This window comes from Solenopsis invicta, chromosome 4 (assembly GCF_016802725.1).
Source record: "Solenopsis invicta isolate M01_SB chromosome 4, UNIL_Sinv_3.0, whole genome shotgun sequence".
In the NCBI taxonomy this organism is placed as follows: Eukaryota; Metazoa; Arthropoda; class Insecta; order Hymenoptera; family Formicidae; genus Solenopsis; species Solenopsis invicta.
Genome location: NC_052667.1, coordinates 5,955,648 through 5,975,451, shown reverse-complemented (window position 1 = coordinate 5,975,451; position 19,804 = coordinate 5,955,648). Strand labels below are relative to the sequence as shown.

The 19,804-nt window shown below is 33.9% G+C and overlaps 2 protein-coding genes across 3 annotated transcripts; one reads left to right on the top strand and one right to left on the bottom strand.

The window, feature by feature from the left end:
* Positions 1-235: 235 nt before the first annotated feature.
* Positions 236-7,771, top strand: LOC105195543 (G-protein coupled receptor moody). The gene is made up of 5 exons (XM_026134743.2): positions 236-878; positions 3,016-3,243; positions 5,101-5,339; positions 5,609-5,921; positions 6,287-7,771. The coding sequence occupies exons 2-5, from the start codon at positions 3,016-3,018 to the stop codon at positions 7,133-7,135; spliced, it is 1,629 nt and encodes a 542-aa protein (XP_025990528.1). The 5' UTR covers positions 236-878; the 3' UTR covers positions 7,136-7,771.
* On the bottom strand, positions 7,376-19,395 carry LOC105195544 (sensory neuron membrane protein 1). Of its 2 annotated transcripts, none has more exons than XM_011160992.3 (9): positions 19,237-19,395; positions 16,151-16,264; positions 14,279-14,436; positions 13,363-13,562; positions 12,406-12,608; positions 11,347-11,602; positions 10,428-10,639; positions 9,840-10,066; positions 7,376-9,607 (listed from the first exon to the last, which is right to left on the bottom strand). In XM_011160992.3, exons 2-9 carry the CDS (start codon positions 16,253-16,255, stop codon positions 9,394-9,396), a joined length of 1,575 nt encoding a protein of 524 aa, XP_011159294.2. In that variant the 5' UTR covers positions 16,256-16,264; positions 19,237-19,395; the 3' UTR covers positions 7,376-9,393. The 2 variants fall into 2 exon arrangements, with proteins under 2 accessions (XP_011159294.2, XP_011159293.2); XM_011160991.3 differs by lacking the exon at positions 19,237-19,395 and adding an exon at positions 18,068-18,508.
* Between the last annotated feature and the right edge of the window lie 409 nt (positions 19,396-19,804).

Below are 19,804 nucleotides of genomic sequence, written 5' to 3'. Positions count from 1 at the left end.
ATTTTAAAAAAACGCGTGCAATTTTTCGAGTCATTTGTCATTCTAATAAGAGTAAAAAATTTACTTCTGTAGATTGAAATTTTATTCCTAGGCCGGTATTTATAACCGTAAATAATTTTCAATCTTTGATTAAAAACGCAATTAATTACAGATTTATTCATACATTTATTCATATTTTTCTTTCAATTAAAAATTGAAAATTATTTACGATTATGAATATCAGTTTCCTACGGTGTGAAAATTGAGCCTGTGCAATTTTCTGAATAATTTTTTACATCACGAGATTCAGAGAATAAACAGAAAACACCGAATAGATCTTTCTTCTGCTTGCCGAATTTTTCGAAGAAAATTGTCTCGACATCCGAAACCAAAGGAGCAGTCGAATTTGGCGCAAGCGCAGCATTCGCGAAAAGTGCATTCTCTCATACACTCTTGCGGTTCTTGCTAATAATTCCGCCAGTCCATTCGCGAATTTTACCGAATCCGTTTCGTTCGCACGAAACCCGTTCAATTCTGTCTCTTCTTTCCTGCGCCGTCTTATTGTGCAACAAGGATCAGGCAAATAAATTCGAGTGTATCTTCGTTTTGTAAAAGAAGGACTTTTCGTAAAATTTCATTGCTACGAGTGAGATCGTCGCATCGACGGTATCGAGAAATTGCAACAAAGCGAGCGAAATTTATAGTTTCCCCGAAGAAGCCATTCGAGTTTGCAATGCCAAGGTTGAGATGAGAACCGGCAAGAGGAAAAATAAGTCGGAGACACGGCTAACGTCATCCCGACTTCGAAAGGAGCGAGAAAAGTTCGTCGCAAGGCTCTCAAGTTATTACCGATAATTCGCCGATGCATCGGTATTGTATTCCTCTTCATTTTCGCAAAGGTAAGGCGCAAACAAAACGAGGATCTAAAACTTTTATGTCAATGCAACTCTTCCGTTGAACAGCTGAAAGCAAAATTGCATCGAAGTATTTACCATCGCGTTTCTAATGCTTTATACTGCGTTTTTGTTTGAGGTGCATCTGGCAAAAGCGATCTAATTTGCTTGCGAGCGTTAATGTCGGCGATGATTCGCGACTACATGTGCGGATTGCAGGAACTGACCGTCGATACTCCGCGAGATCGCGAGAGGCCGGTTCGAACCATAGAAACGTCTGAGAGTTTACGCTTCAGCGAAAGAGTTTATCGTCTCAGGTGGCAAAAATAGATCTCTCTGTTCCTCTCTGACGCACCGTTGAGAGAAAAAAGACGTGCGTCGGGTCCAATACTGCTCGGACACGCGCGAGCTACACGCGCGAAATTCGCGTCTTTGAAACAACGACGCATACACGTGTCGGTCGTTAAATGTGATCGTAACGCAAAGAAGAAGAAATGGAAAAAAAAAGTAAAATCAATATGCGGGCACGTTTTCGAAGTGATAGTATAAAGTCTTGAGCGCATCTTTTCCCGTCGAATCTTTCTAAAAATTTGACGACACGGTGACGCATTTTTAAATAATATAATATGCAACAATGTATAATTGGATAAGCTGAATTAATTAACTTTGCGAAGGTAACAAAGTGTCGATTAATCTTGCCACGATGACAATTAGGGGAAAGTTGCCAAATGATTACCACTTAAGCTATTTTTTTATTATATTTCGCATTTGGTGCTGTGTTTAGATGCAAATCAAAGTTTGAAATTGTAACTTGATGTTCCAGTTATGTGTTATTACATGTTAAATCTTATACTAATAATAAATTAATTTGTTAGAAGCTTTTCTGTAAAAGCATGATTTAGAAAACAGCTTAAAGCGTACTCAGATAGTCCCCTGAATCGTATCGTCTTCGAAAATATCGAACTTACAAATTAAAGTAATTAAAAATATAAGGAACGATTAGCTAATATTTATTATGTTAATTATTTAAATCTATAATTGCTTCTTGACCCGATTTTAGATCCGAGTACTCAAAATTTACAAAATTTTGGGATTTTGTCTCGATTTCGTGTTCCGACTCGATTTCGGGTACTCGTAAGTTTCGGATACCCAAAATTTTTCGGGTACTCAAACTTTACAAACTTTCGGGTCTCGACTCGATTCCGAAAAAAAAATCCCGACCCAATCCGAAGCTCGGGTACTCGTAATTTCAGGTACCCGCACATCCTTAATAGGTACGCATTCAGCAAATTTCCCTTATTGTTTAAATCACTTTCTACATTATTTCTGCAAACTCTATATGATGGACGAAATGGAAATTTCCTTATAAACACATAATATTCCTAAAATATTACACAAATATTATTAAAAATTAAAATAATATTACTGTTAATAATTCCGAAAATATTACTTAATATTTTTTAATATCATGGAATATTCTGTTCATGTTATGTCCGCTTTATTTTCTTGGTGTTACTTTAATATCGATGGAATATTATAAAAATATTTATACAGTTTTGAAATTTGAAGGAATAAACATTTTTTAAAATATATTATAAAGTTATTAATAATAAACGGCACGTTTAAATTTTATTTGTTGCGTAAACTTTAATAAAAATTTAATAAAAAATCTTATTTACATTAATATTTTAGAAATATTATTTAACATTGTTTTTATTATTAATTTTATATTAACTACAATATTATATTTAATATTTTAAGAATATATCTACAATATTATTTAATATTAAATAATGTTACACGTTTATAGAGATTATATAATTTTTATAAAACGACATTATTGTCTCAAAGAATTTTCCTGAAAATGTTCTCTGTAAATCTCGTAGAGTGGAAAACCACTCGAAAAATTGCACAAGCTGATGAATGTTTTCACTCTATTGAGTGAACTTTGATTATTATTAGAATGGCGAATTACTTGAAAAATGGCTCAAGCTTAATCATCACTCTTTCACAGTTTCACTCTACGAGATTAGGGTTTCGGGATAAATAAATATCTCCCAAATGGCGGAATGTAAAGTGTCAAGACTCTATTTACGGCCCTGACATTCGTAGACGTGCTCGGCGAGAGTTCGGTTTTCCACAGATGCTGGAATACTGGTGGATGACGAGCAACGAGACCGGGCAGCGCAACCGCAGCGGCGACGGCGACGTCACGATCGAGGAGATGCTGCAGGATCCGGGATCGGTGGTCCTCTTCGTCGACTATCCACGGTGGCTGCTGTTCTTCGCCGCCGCCTGTTGCATCCTCTTCATGCTGATCGGCATCCCGGGAAATCTTATCACCGTGATCGCATTGTTTCGCACCAAAAAGGTCCGTAACCGTAGCTGTAATCCTCTATAACTCTATTGTAAATAACATAATAATATTAAAAAAAATATATTAGCGAGAAGAGAGAGAGAGAGAGAGAGAGTGTGTGTGTGTGTGTGTGTGTCTAAAAGAGGCTTAAATCGAAAATTAATCGATTAGTTGATTTAATATAAATTTTGTATGGCTTCGACGTTGGTGTTGTACAGGAAAACGATAGCGATTTGTAGAAAGAGAGAGGAATTCATGGTAAAGTGATGGCATATCTTAATGCCGATGTTGTCGCAATTAAGTTTCTCTCTAAAAGAAAATATTCTAAAGTGCTTGTTAGCACAGATAACGCGCTCTCATTTGTAAAACTCGTTTTGCGCCACTCACAGCAATTTTCTCGACTCGTGCCCGGAAAGGTTTAAACGTAATGAATCGTATTATGCAAGGCTATTCGTGTTTCCGGTACTGCTTACACGAAGAAATCTTAAAAGCTGCCCGTAGTAGTTTACCTCGAGTCATTATACCTCCTTAGTCATTAATCCTAGCTGCAATGAGGACGTTAAAGAGTATTTCTCGGTCAAATATTCTTTCTCAAACCATAGTTTTGTTTCATACAATATTTTATACATTAGTCCTTTTCATTGGATTAAATATGTTTTATTCACAAAGTTAAAGTTTTGAAAAATATTTTTCTGTTTAAAATGAAACAAATTAAATAACTTCACTTTGCACTTATAATAAAAAAAAATAATAAACTAATTTTATCTAGTAATTTAATATTACTATTATTATTAAAATAATGATATAAACTGGAATGAGGAAAGCAATTATTTCATTGCGTAGCAGAACGTTCTTAGTTTATAAAAAATAATCGACAAGGTGGACGGAGGTCGTCGGCACGATTTTATAGCAAAGCCTCCCGCCAAAGTCGATCATCAATGAGTTAAGTTTGGAATCGATTACGCGGAATTGACGCATATACAATCGTGTGTTTTCACGAAGGTTCACGTACTCCGTTCCTATATAATCGACTAGAAAATCAAATCGAGAAGTCTCCATCAATTTTATTGTGTTTACTCTGAGAAATTCGAGAGAGCTTATGCGGCAACTTTGCAAATTAATTTTCACGATTTTTATAATTTTCTCGTTATTATTTATTACCAAATAAAAAGTTAGAAATTGATTAATAAATTTATTTAATTTTAAATGATTTAATTTTTAATTTTAATTTTATTAGTTATTTTTAAAACACAAGCTTTAATTTAGTAATTTTTTTTTAATTAAAAATTTATGTATATAAAAAAAAACATTTTTATACAAACAATGTTTTTTTTGTTATTTCATATAAACTTAATTTACAAATAAAATATTTAATCTGTTTAATGATCCATATTATAATTGTTTAGAGTAATCAAATTTGAAAAACATACAAATTTCTAATTTCATATGAATAATACTTTACAAAATTAACTTTTAATTTAACATAAATTAATTTTCTCTTAACGTGACTTTTAACTAGTTAGTTTTTTGCCCATGCAATCTCTAGTGTAACTAAATTAATTTTATTCATTAACTTTCACTTATAATTTAGTTAAAAAAATATATTATTTTACCCAACCTTGTAAATATTTGTCATAATTATAATTGACAATAAATTAATTACATATAAATAATATAAAAATATTTCAAACAGTATAACAAATTCTGACAAAAATAATTCCAGTCCCTAAGTTATTTATTAGTTATTTATAATAATTCTGTCAAAGAAGATTTGCAAGAAAATAATTTTGGAATTTTATTTTTATCTTTGATATAAAAATTTTATATATAATATTATTTTTCTATAACTCTCTATAATTAATTTTGCCACAGCTAAAAAACGCCACCGCGGTCTTCATCATGAATCTCTCGATATCAGACTTGATGTTTTGCTGCTTTAATCTACCACTCGCAACTTCAACGTTCTGGCATAGGTCGTGGTTGCACGGACCACTTCTGTGTCGACTGTTTCCGCTCTTGAGATACGGCCTCGTTGCAGTCAGCCTCTTCAGCGTTCTCGCGATCACAATCAATCGCTACGTCATGATCGGTCATCCCGGTCTCTATCCTACGTAAGTACAGCCCCTTCTCTCTCTCCTATATAAACATTTTATTTTTTGCAATTCTTTTACACATTCGACATACTAAATGATAGGTAATAAATAACGCTAAATGAAATAGCTAAAATAACGATTGTAAAAAAGAGACGTTATGAATTTTTCCAAGCCTCGAACAAACAAATCTCGTCTTACATTTTTTACTTCTTACACGAGAAATAATTGTCTTTTTGTGTGTAGCACAAATTAAACAAATTAATTGTTAGATTAATTTTTATTCCAAGGTTGTACAAAACAAAGTACCTAATACCGATGGTTATGGCCATATGGATCGTCGCTTTTGGCCTGTTAATCGTCACTTGGTTCGAACGATTTGGACGTTTCGGATTAGATCCCGCTGTCGGATCTTGTTCGATTCTTCCGGACGTAAACGGACGGAGCCCAAAGGAGTTCCTTTTCGTCCTCGCGTTTTTAATACCCTGTCTCGCTATCGTCATTTGCTACGCCAGGATTTTCTACATTGTTCGCAAAACTGCTTCGAAGAGCAGAGGCAGAAAGAAAATCTGCAACATAGAACCTACGGAAACCAGCCACGAGGTAAGATCTATTTAAGTATTACGACAAAAGAAGAGAATAAAGATTCAAGTTCGATACAAATGAAAATGAATCAAGAAAATATTTATTTGAAAAAATAAAAAAGAAGAATGTTTCTCTATTTTCGTGTATTTCGCTGAAAAGAAAAACAATATGTATTTTTAATGATTTATATTTAAATATTAAATTTGTATCTTTCAAATAAATAAAATATATTAATAATTGTTATACATATATATTATAAAAATAAAAATAATATACAATTGGAAGATTCTGCTAAAATAATCTTCATCTTTCCAATCGAAATGTAATGACGATCTTTTTATAATCATTGTTTAAGTTTTAATTTTTAATAATCATCTTTATAGCAACCATCTACTATGAGAAATCAGGAGCAAGAGCTCTCTGTCCTCTGTCCTCCTTCTTCATCAATGCAAGGAATTCTTAATTCAAGCGAAAGAAGGGATCTCCAGCTACCATTTATATCCACCAACGAAGACTCGTCGTGGTCTAAACAACCGATCAACGATCTCATCGACGATCAACAAGAAACGAATTGTACGTCAAATACGCGTACAGACGACTCAACGACGAATATCGATCCCGATGCGAGCTCCAATAACGATTACGACGCTTCTCACGCCAGTCTATCGGAGAATATACCGTTCGTGGACGATCGCGAGATCGAGAGATCGGACTTTGCAGAAACGAGGTTGTTCCTGAACCGGAACCAATGCGAGTCGTTGCAGCGAAAGTCGTTGGGAAGTCCCTGCGGCCGACTGGGAAGGCTGACCGGTCGGGCGTCCTTCATGGTGGAGTCCTCGCTGCAGAGGATCACCGGTGGCGAACGCTCGGACCAACTAGATTCGAAGCTGCCCGAAATTAGCGAGTCCAACGCGAGGAAGGCATTTCGCAGGCAATCGAAGTTTCGGAGCATCGGCAGGATGCGCAACGGCGGCGAGTACGCCGCGCCCAGGATGTCCACCAAGGACCGGAAGCTGCTGAAGATGATCCTCGTGATATTCGCGTCGTTTCTGGTGTGCTACCTGCCGATTACCGTCACGAAGCTCTTTCAGAGCACGGTCGACTGGCGGGGCCTCAACATTGCCGGTTACATACTCATTTATCTGACGACCTGCATCAATCCTGTTATCTACGTCGTGATGAGCTCCGAGTACAGGAGCGCGTATAAATACGTATTGCTGTGTAAAGGTTGAACGAGGGACGGGCAAGAGGAGATTGCTGGGACTGATGGCACCCAACTGCGAATGATATGAGTAATTACGAAAATAATCGTGAATGTATGAAAAATGCGTAATTTATACTTGTTATATAGAATTTTTATCTATCGACGCTTGTTGACGTGTTTCTTTTTGTGAAATAATATCGTCTTCGAAGATCAATAGAGCGTGAAGTTCAGTGATTTGTTGTTAAAATAAACGCGTGGATGTCTAGTCTTCCAGTTTTAGTAGTTTAAAAATTTATTAATTTTATTTATTTCAACAAAATATTAGATAGAATTAGATAGCATTATTTCTTTAATGGTATTTGCTAGTTTTATTCGCTTTACGTGTAGTGGAATGATGGTACTCTCTAAATCGAAAATCAGTGTACTATTCACTGAAAAACAGAAATAGTCTGATTTCAGCAACTTACAGCTATATTAATTAACTATACTAATTAGATATATGCACTGTCTTTCAATGGCAATACATTGATTTCAATTTGCAAGAGTATCCCCTGTCTAATTCCCCAGAGAAACATTATTATATATTTAAATTAATGAAATAGTTTCTTTAACTTGGTTTTTCGTTTAAGTTAAGAAGTGAAAATACCTATGAAGAAAATAAAAATGACAATATTAGTTCAAATTATTTATTTAACTTTAACAAATAATTTTTTAATTCAAAGAAAGTACTGACAGCAATGTTAAAAATAATTTAGTTGTTCTGGTTTCAAAAATATATTTCTTGCATTTAAAAAAAAGATTTGCGTTGCAAACTACTTTTTTAATTCTAATAAGAGTAACAACTAAAAAGATATCTTCAAATCAAAGAAACATTTCTATAGCGCAATGCAAAAATTTTTTTTAATCCAAACAAATATTTTTTTAACTCGAAGAAACTTTTCTGTAGGTGCACAGTTGTAAAAGTAGAACACTGTAAATTTATAAGAGTTCACTGATTCAGGTTTAAAGAATAGTTATTGATATTTTTGTACCTAATCTATTAGAAGATAATTAAAATTTTTGTAAATCTAAACGATTTCTCTTCACTAAGGACATGTTCCACTTGACACACGTAACGCTAACGAGCGTCATTCATCTTTTATTTAATATTTGATAAATAACAAGAATAAAATGATTCCAAAACCGTTGCGAGCGTTAAGTGAACGCATGCTAAAGATATAATTTACTTTATAACTTCGTGTATATCTTGCAGCAGCAGAGCCCTTAGCCTTTTAAATCTTTACGAATCCGATATTGAATCGCTATTAAAAACCAAAGTTAACAACGGTATAAAACGCTTTAAAATTCTCGTGGTTTTATGTGCTCTTAAAAAGTTATTAAATACATTATAATCGAGATTTCGACCCGCGAATCGCGAAAATTAAGAACCGCTAATCTACACTGTACATTACAAGTGCATTACAAAGTGAGCGCTTTGTAACATTCTTACAACGAGGTAGTTAAATAATTAAGTATGTTACACATGACGCATTGAGTCTTATCTCCCTTGTGGAAAAAATATTGTTGGAATTAGGGGTCGAATAATCTGTAACCTTAATGATAATTATGATAATTTGTACGTAACAGCTGCGCAACGATACCATAACGACATCGTTAAGGTTACAGCATCGACCCTTTATGGCGAAAAAACCACTGGAACGAACGGTGAAATTGGATTCGAATGACTTTTCGATTATTTCCAATCCGTTTTTTTGCAAGTCCAATAGTATTTTTTCCAGAAAGACCATATCTTTATCTACATGTTCGCCAGCTTGAAAGATAACTTTTGCTTTTAAAGAAAAATAGATTTCTCTGTCATTCGATGTTCGCTGTTCAAGTTTGCTGGCTTAAATTGTCAGCATTTAGATATTTTAGCTCATATTCTCAACTCACTTTTCATCGATAAAAGCGCTTTCAATTATATAGTTTACTGTATGCTCGAAAGCGCTTTTATTGATGAAAGTGAGTTGAGAATATGGGCCATCGTGTTTGCAATTATTTCAGCCCTTCAGCCCTTTTAGTCACTTAACGTCGCATTGAACTCTTTTTTTTTTATTTCTGTAAAAAGGGAGGATTCGTTATCCTTTACTCTTTAAAAATGGCCCTTGCTCATATTTAAAAAAAGATTGCTGAATTATTATGTACATTCAAAATGATTTTAGTTAAAGAAAGATATTCGGAACTGAAGGGACAGACTTTCGCGACGTTAATACTGATTTTGGCCACCAAATTTCCCAAAAGTAGCGTTCAATTTCTATCGAGGCTGGGCGGCACCGTCGCTTGTATTGTGCTGATGTTCATGCCAGGTGGCCAGCTCTTCTCCTTGTTGTCCTCCCCTTGGGCAGTCTTCGGAGTAACCTTCGTGATGTCCAGTTTGCCACTATCGCGATTCTTGTAGTGCAAGTATCCGGCTGCGCCGCCCATGCCTATCCCGCCAAGTATCATCAGCCACTTCAAGAAGCTGCAAATCGAAAAGTGCCAAGTTAATAGATGATTCATCACATCGGCAAACTCCAATCCAAGAGAAGCCGGAGGAGAAGTAATTATTGTTCATTTCGCATAAACGATGTCAAAGTGGTTGCAGAGTACACGTAACTACAGACATTGATATCAACCATTCGTTAAATGTAACTATAACTTTTTTTTAATATTATATTTAATTTTTTTAAGAAACAATGTTGCAACACACTTACCCGACGACCGCCATCACTTTGAACACCACCTTCACCTTGTTGACAAACTCGTCGGGTAGAAGTATTCCTTCCTCAACCCAGAACAGAGGCAGCAGCGCCTCTGGGAAGTTCTTCATCAACTTGAACTTCGGCACTGGTTTTATGAACATGTTGAACTGCAGCCGTTTGTGCGCGCGCAATGGCGTGGCCGTCATCGGTTCGAAATCCATGTCAATTTCGTGCTCCGACTGTCGACGAACACAGTTTCAAATTATACCTCTTCCATTGTATTTATTTATTTTTTTTATTTTAATTATTTTTTTACAACTATCCCTGTACGAAGAAAACGATTTTGCTGAAGAATACAAATATTTAAATCATTTTTAAAGCTGGATACAGCTTTAAAAATGATTTTGTTAGATCATAATAAAAATAATTATAATTTGACATTCGAGTTGAGCGTCCTTTATAGTTATTTTGATGGACAAAAATAATTACTTTCAGATCTGTCTTTATTTAAACTTTTTAAATTTTCAGCAAAAAAATGTTTCTTTCTGTGTGTTTACTATCTATATCTTGATATCTTTATCTTGTTTAGTTGAGGATTACCTGAGTCGGATTCAATCCATCCACCAATTTTAAATACGTTCCGTCACCACCGTAAAAATGTGGCAGAGATCCAATAATGGGTACCTTCAGACACTTCGTCATGTCGTACAAATTTTTACCCAGACAAGTATCCGGTGTCGGACAGAAGCACTTTTCCCTAGGATTCGTGCTCATGTCTCCCAAATCGGCGGTATAGCGGAGAGTATTGACGCCTGTGAATTCGAGAATGTTATAAAAAGTGAAAGTAAATAACAATAAATGTATATGTATACACTATTTTAGAATATTTGTACGATATCATGTATTGTTAGAGTAGTATTTTACTGTATTTTGCTAAATTCGAAATTATCATAATTTATAATAAAATTTGTTTGCAGGTAGTAAAACTAAAAATACAACATTATAGAAATAATAGTTAGAAAAATAGAACTTCTAATCTCATAATTATTTTACTGTGCAATTAACATCACAAATACTAAATATTTTTTCTCAAGTATTTCGACATTTTAAAATAGAAAAATTATAATAATATTATGCAGTAAAATTTTATTAAAAAAAATAAAAGTATTTAATTTTGTTTTGTGAACTTGATTTTTGCATTTCGAGATATTGAAGCAACTCAACTCCAATTTCACTGGTATAAATAAACACAATCCATTTTTCACATGTATAACTTAAGTGCTGCTATATATGATTAATATACTGAAAAAAAAAAATTGTTAAAAAACTAAAATATTTAGTTCGATACATTCAACTAAATCAATTTTAGAGTTAGTTAATTCTTGACTTAAAAATTTGAATGGTTGATTCAACCCAATATTTAATAGATAGTATCGAATTGAATACTTTAGTTTCTTTGACAGATTTTTGTTCTCAGTATAGATAATTTATTTTTTTAATTATTTATTTCAATACATGCCTTTGATTTTGGTGTGGGCCTCGTAATGCGCGCTAAGACTTCGGCAGATCTCGTAGCCGAAGGAGACAATGTCGTCGTCCGGTCCAAACAGAGGAGGGAAGATCGTCGAATCGGTACCGTTGAACTCGTTGCAGTGATCCTCCGGCCAAATATCTAATGCGGGCTTACCGTCGAATGTCAAGACACGACCAACATCCTTGTAATTTTTAATACCGCGTAGAACTTTCATACGTTGCGGAACGGGGGTATTGTTTTTCTGCGAAAATTTTCCGTAAACTTTTATTAAAGAGGTAAACAACAAATTTTTATAATTTCTCCATACTTTTTATGTATGAATTTTTTGCAGGTATACAACATCTCGCGAAACGACGACAATCTACTTTTATTTGCGACAGGATTGCGGTCAGATACAACGTAATAATTCGTTATTATCTGCATGCGTGACTCGCTTCTTTTTCAACATGCAATTAGACTACAATTTATCTACTTATCTCTGAGAGAAGCCAGTTATATTGTATTGGAATAATGTACGTATCTGAATATATAAATCTTTCTTAAATACAAAATATATACACATATATTTTTTTTACATTCTAGATTCTACATATTATTTTGATAAATTAATATTTTATTTCCAAAAACAATAAATCATTCAAATTAATCAACGATATTTGGAAAATTCTAATCAACTTTGGTCAAAATATAATTATGATAGTATATAAATATCTTTCGTTCAAATATCATTAACCCTTAACTACAGCTAATAAGTCTTGTAGAATGAAAAAATTTTAATTCGGTTAGCATTTCTGTACTATAGAATTCTAAATTGTAAGTAAAAGAAACTTTGAATCTTCCTCTGTCAACCGCCATTTGACGGTAGTTCATTGTGTCAGTTGCATCGTATACTTGAAACAGGAAACGTTTTGAGAATCAGAGTGATGTTTTTTTATAGCTGTAGTTGAGGATTAAATATTTTCAATATTTTATAATCAAAGCTTAAAGCACATGCGTGTACAATTCCTGTATTAAGTAATAATTTTTTTTTTTTTAATCACTTACTCCGCCGAAAAGAGAGAACTTGTAGCGATTTTCACCGTCCGGTATCAGATCTGTTGCTTCCGTTTTCAGTATATTGCACACCGCCGATCCGGCGAAATCCGTCACGGTGCAGTCGACGGGCAAACCGTCGAAAAGTATATCCTTGGCCTTAGCTGTCACGAATATCGAGTCCGGTTTGTGGAAGATGCTATCGACGGCTTTGCCTACATTATTCGATCGACAATTTAATAAATGTGGAAATATGTACGTATATACACGAAAAAGAATGATTTTCGTGAAACGTCTAAAAGTTTAGCTAAATACAAATCTGAAAATAATATTGTTGGACAATCGAAATTGTTGTACGGCCAGCAATTTTATTTCCGGGACATGGTAATGCACCTAATGTCGATTGCCATGCACCGTGTTACGGCTAGGCTATAACAAAATGTACTATGCTCAAGCTATGTTGATAACATTGAAAAAAATGTTAATTCTAGCAATCAATTTAAATGTTTTTCATAATTCTTTTGATAGTCTAACAAAATTATTTTCAGATTTTCGGAAATGAAATTATTTTCTGTATATTTAACCAGGTTTGCAGACACTTTACCATTCTTTCCGTGTATTTTAAGGCTTGTGTAATACCATTTCTTATAATTTTGTCAGACCATCCTATATTTTTTCACAAAACGCACGCTATTTTTGTTAAGCTTAATCGCCGCGTGAAAAAACACACGTGGCGCGAATATGGTGGAGATCGAGGCAATAGAAGCTTTATAAATAATTCGCACCTCCGGCGGAGGTGTACGTACGCTATAAGAAAACGTATCTCACGTTCCACTTTGAACCTTCCGGGGCGCACATTTATTATTATAGTCTGCGTTGACCCTGTGCAATACGGCCGATTCACGCAATCGATACGCGACATTGGAAGAAAATGATGACACTCGATACTGACAAATTACGTTTACGTACCGACGACCCCGATCGCGGCGGGCTTTTCTATAAGGGTGGCCCCCACCATGCCCATAATCATGAGATGAGGGTACACCATTATCTCCTCGCCCGTCAATCCATTGCTCTTGCTAGGATTGAAGATCCACCAGGATTTCATGCTGTATTCGACGGAGTCCTCATCCTCCCGATCGACGAGATCAAACTTCAATTTGTACTCGCTGAAGTTGAAAAAATTTCAAAACGGATAATTCATGAGAATCAGGGGTGACTTTTGAGTGTAGATCGAATAAAAAAAACAATCATTAAAGAGACACGAACAACTAATTGTGAGTACAAAAATTAATCAAAAAATAAAAGTTTAATTTTAAGACATCAAAATTTTTTATTTCTTTATTTTTTAAATACTTAAAAATGTTTCAGTTTTAAACCGTGTTTAGATTTAACATTTTAGATTAACAGTAAAATATTTTAAATTAAAATTGTTAATAATTTAAACATTTTATTGTTTAAAATCTAAACACCAGTTATAACTAAAACAGTTTTAAATATTTAAAAAACGGAGACAAAAATAAAACATTTCAATATCTTGAAATTAAACACTTTTTTTAAATGTACAATAAGTAGGAATAGAAAATTAAATGCCTGTATTTTTTTTAATGACTTTATAAATTCTATAATAATATTAAATTTGAAATACATGCTAACTATTGAGTTTAAATATCAGTTTATACATTTTTATAAATTAAATTTTAAATTATATATTAAATTAGGGACTCTTAAAATTTTAAAAATCAAATAAATATAACTGTGGTTAAAATAAGATTCAAGATTAATTAAACATTATTTACGCACTGCTGCCCGCGCTTGACTCTTATTCGTCATTCTCTTTATTCAATGTTGCATTAGATTAGAAATTATCATAAAAGCGACTCACTCGTAGAAGAACGGCCCAACTTCTTGCAACTTCGGCTTTTTACCCTCCGCAATTTCATTAGGGTTGGTTATGTTGAACAAGTAGATCTTGAAGTCCAGTGGTAGCGGAAACGCCGACCACATCTCGCGTATCTCGCTTCCTGGTTTCAGCGCAATTGCCTGTATACATTAAATCTTGTCAGTTATGATCGTGAGAGAAATGATAAATCAGATATTCTAATTAAATTAAAATTGAAAGAATAAATAAACATGGTAGGACCTTGGTGCTTAATAATATATTTTGTATAATTTTATATACATTTTTAGATTTTTTTAAAATAATGCGCCGTTGCGTTCGGTCTTGGAATGTCAAATTATTTATTTATTTAAAATTGTAGATTTTAGACAATTTCAATAGACCGTCGAGTGTCCGCAGTGAATTTTATGGCACAATACGTAGAAGAACTTGGAAATGAAAAATAGATCCGTGCTCACGTAGATTGTGCAAATTACAGTTACTTGGAGTAACAGACGCGAGCATTTATGTCGAATGTTAATTATAGCTGTGGAAGTAAAATAAATGTTTATCAGCAGTCACATGCGAGACCAATTCTGAAAATGCGTCCGGTACAGTGGAGAAAATTACATTCATTCCACCATTTTTCGGAAGTTACAGTGCAATAAAATGTCAAAACAATATATTATAATAACACGGTATAGCATTATGACAATGAGGGTTCAAGGATTTCGCGACATACACTTTCGCGGAATGACTTGAAAGTCTCACAATATTACAAAGTAATAACGCCAACTTTAAGTACTAGACACTCATGCAAAGTAATCTGAGACTTACAATATATAATAACAAGGAAAAAGTTAAAAAATTATACGAAATTACGTTTATTAATATGGCGTCATGAATAACATTTTCGTGAAAGTTCGAAAGACGAAAATACGAGACAATCCGGGAAAATTTATTTTACGAGTGCCGTGCAGAAATAAAATTATTGAATTATAATTTTTTATAAAATTGTTTAAGTTAAAAGTATTGGAAAGTTTCATTATTTTGCTGGCCTGACAATTCGAAATGATTATGCTTCGAATCGGAATTACACAAATCATTCTACATTATTATTATTACTCTGACGTGAGTGATGTCAACATTAATGAACAAGTGATATAGCAAAAAAAAGGGAAGTGTTTAATTTCAATTTACTATTAAAATGTTTTCATTTCTGCTTCCGTTTTTCGAATACTTAAAAATGTTTCAGTTTCAAACGCTGCTCAGAGTTAGAACATTAAAATGTTTAAAACTAAAATCTTTACTAGTTTTTAATGTTTTAATGTTTTCTATTTAAACACCGTTTGAAAACATTTTAAATATTTAAAAAATTGAAATAGAACATGTTAATATCTTAAAATTGATCACTTCTTTTTTTTTGTGAGAATAAAGGCGTCACTTTTTTATAGTAGCAAGATTATAGTATTTTATGCAAGAATACAAATAAAATTAATTATTACACGGTAGGAAACATTTTGCATCCATATTAAAAATGATCTTTGTTGAAATTTAAATTAACACATCCGAGTGTTAACTTACATAATATGATTTAACGTTATTTAAATATTTTGTATTAAATTGGTACTCAACATTTCAGGTCGAAATAATACAATTTATAGACCAATGAACAAATAACATAAAAATAAGGTTTTGAAACATTAATTCTGAGATAAATGAATGAAATGTAAGTGTCAACTTATTATAATGTTAATTTTACTGAAGAAATGAGCTTTCACAATTGTTTCCCAACTTATCAAAGTATTAATTTTATATATAATATTTGTGTTACTTTTTACACAAATCTTTTAGCTGTGTAAAATATCATTTGCTCACCTTTTTAATCTGCGACCTAATCAGTCCTGGGAACCCGCACCAGAGTAAAATGCCGAAGACAAACGAACATCCACCGCCAATTCCGAGCTTCTTTATAGACACCATTTTAACGCTCTGCAGAAACGTTAAATGGTATTTAGTCATAAGCACACGAGCGCACCGAAATTGACATTTTAAACGTATGTATAAGCGATCACTCGTACAAAAAAGAACAAATCATGCAAAATTAGAGATTCACATTTTAATTTGCAGGTCTATAGATAATTACACATAAGGTAAATGTACACTATATGACCTAGTATTCAATATGGCCTACTTGCTGTTTCTAACAAGTAAGTAGTTACATGGTGAATTGAACAAATAACGCTAGTATGTCGTACAACTTATCAACGTAATTTGTGTGCAACTTCTCGGTTTGTATATTCTGTTGTAGATAGTAAAATTTAAAAAAAAGTAGAATTTTTTAAATTATGTTTTTCATGATCTAATAATATTTAGAAAAGTTACTGCTTTTTGTAATTATCAAGTGATAATTATTAATCTCCACAGTTCACATTATCGTAGCTCAATATCGCTGTATTTAATTTATATGTTTCCCATAACATTTTGCTCAGTTAAAATGTACAGAGGTCCCACAGAGCCGACACTAGTTGTTCTGTATAAAAATATGTCAATCATAGATTAACATGGTAGACGTTTGAACTATCTTCAGCACAAATAAATAATGAAATTGTTACGAGTAAAACGGCAATTGGTCGGTAACAATAAGTTAATAAAAGGCAGTAATTCAGGCGATATATTGTAATGCATCACGTTTTATGTGTTGATTGAGTCCATTTAGATAATTAAAGTGAAGAAAATGAAATTGAAGCCAGGAAGGTAAAAGTAAAACGTGAATGTCAATCGAGATGCATAAAAATTGGCGTAACGCAAATGAACGATGTTGATCGTGCGAGTTGCTGTAGCTATCAAGCAAAACAACTTCTACACATCTCGACTGACATCGCGTTTCACTTTTACCTTCTTGACTTCAATTTCATTTTCTTTTGCACTTCAATTATCTAAATGGATTCAATTTACTCGGGTAACGCGATGCACTTGCAATACGTCACCTGAATCGCTGCTCTTCGTTAACTTGGTTACTGATAAAGCGTCGTTTTGACACTTGTAACAATCTCATTTATTTGTACTGAAGATAGTCCAAACTAAAACTGAAAAGTCTACTACATATATTAATCTCTGATTAATTACGTTTTTATACACAAGAATAACTGTCGGCTCTATTGGCATAATCTCTGTACATTTTCAATAAACTTACAAATGTAACATTGAATCACTTCCATTTTTCTAATACTTCTTGTGAAAAAGAAGAAAACATACAATTAATCCATTTATACTCAGTACGACCCAAATCGCACTTTTTCCAAATTTGCAATTGTCTCATATTTTAAATTAACCTTTAGGAATATCTCTTATTTTAAACCTGGCTATCAATTTTAATTTTAAACTCAGAAAAAATTAGAAAAAAAAATCGCAAAGCTTAGGCCACATAGGGTGCAATTACCTTATTATCTATATCTATCGGAAATTAATATCGATCATTTACGGTGTATCGCGCGGTGTTCACAAAATATCTCGGAAACGTCAAAACACTAATTATTTATTAAAAGCTCATCCTTGGTCTCCTTCTGGAGCGATCGCATTTAAGAGTGTCAGTGTTTCGCGAGCTCTAGTTTCGCTTCGCGAAAAAAGATCGAGGATGGACATTAAACATTATTAAACGCTAATAGCCAAAGTCTGCTTCTCGGTCCTTGGTCTCCTTCTAGAGTGATCACGTTTACGAGGAAACGTTTAATTTTTCACGAGCTCTGTTCTCGATTCGCGATGATCTAAGATCGACGATTAAACGATCGAAACCTTTGTATATTTTTCGAGAGCGCAGAGGACGTGGTCGAGCGCTTTGCCACCCGGCAACAAATCCAACAACTTCGTGCGCCTTAAGAAATTGTATATCTTCCGGAGTTTGCTAACGACGACGTCACACGCGCGTCGCTTGGTGACCATTATTACGCCTGACAATGACAATCAGGTACGCCTGTCCTTGTACGTTTCGCACCACTCTGACGTAATAAAAAAAAAGACACTGCTGCTGCACTACACTCGATGAAAAAGAATTCAAGATTTCTCCGATCATAATCTTTAAAATTCTCTTAATCAATCTCTGATGTTCGCGAAAAATTTTGTCTGCGATGCATAAAGAAAAGGTTGCAATGGGTATTATAATATGAAAATATGATTAATAAAAAAATTATAACTGTAATAAGAATAATATTGTGCAAAAATTTTCTCAAACTTAACAGTAGAATAAAAAATGTAATAAATTAAATTAAATTAATAATGTAATAAAATATAATAAATAAAAAAAGTATATAATAATAAAAAAAAATAATAAATAAAAACAAAAATATCTTATTCCACACAAAGAATCCTCCTTTCAGATAAAAAATGTTCATGACACGAAGAACAAGAATTGAAGGATATAAAATTCATTATTTGATAACACAAAAATAAATTAAAGAACAATTAACTCATTCACGATTTCACGTTAAATATTCCTGCGATAAGAAAATTAAGATGCCCGAGAAAAATTCGATCCGAGTGGTTTCCGTTTTGTCTATTTTTATCTTCGTAGTCCAAACAAAAAAATCTACTAGGCTGATTGCCTATCCTCAGTATCTGCGCATCAGCATCAGCGTTCACTATCAGTACTCGGTATTCAGAGTATGAACGATTTGATACCAACATCAGTACTCAGAGTATCGGTCTCAGAGTTTCTCGCACAATTTTTCCCGTTAATTCTTTTCGATTTACGATCCTCTCTCTTCGTTAAAAACCTACGAAAAAGCCGATCGAGCTCGCGTTAAAATTCCGATTGTCGGGGGGTCGTTCCTCGTTCACTCGACGATCTTTTCTTCGCGCAATGCACAGACTGCTCGCGTTCAAAATCTCGTGCGGGTATCTTAAGCTTAATCGGGGGTCGCGAGATGGAAGGTCTCGACCTTCCCCGCGTGGTACCGTCTTCGCACCTGTGGCGATCGCACCCGGTCGAACTCTTCGCACCACTCTTGGTCGTCCTCGTACTTGTCGACGTCGCCGTCGCCGTTGATCGTGCGCGGCTCGTCGCGAACGGACTGCCCGCGCGATAATGACACCGACGTCTTACATGAGACTGGCGTCGGCGTACTCCTACTTGCCCGTGGCCCCGTCGTGGTCTTCTTGGTTTCCCTACCTAACAGCTTAGCATCTTTAGTAGAATCGGATGCACCAACCAAATACGACGACGATAATGCGATCGAATTTACCGCTCAATTTTATTCGCTGATTCGCAAATACGTGGACGCTGGAGAACTTCCGATCGGAATCATTAGAAAACTCGAATTAAGCTGGCCGATATTAAAGTTAAGATAACCCTCGCTTGCCATTTCTTCAATTACTCTACGTACATAGTGATGCGACAAAATAATGTATAGAGAAAGAAGCAAACAGTTGTAGAAGTTTCGGTCATCTTGAAACTTTTCAGGTTTTTCAGCTAACGGATTATACAGTATCGTATTTAACGACTATGAGTACTATATGTATCTCAATACATAATAC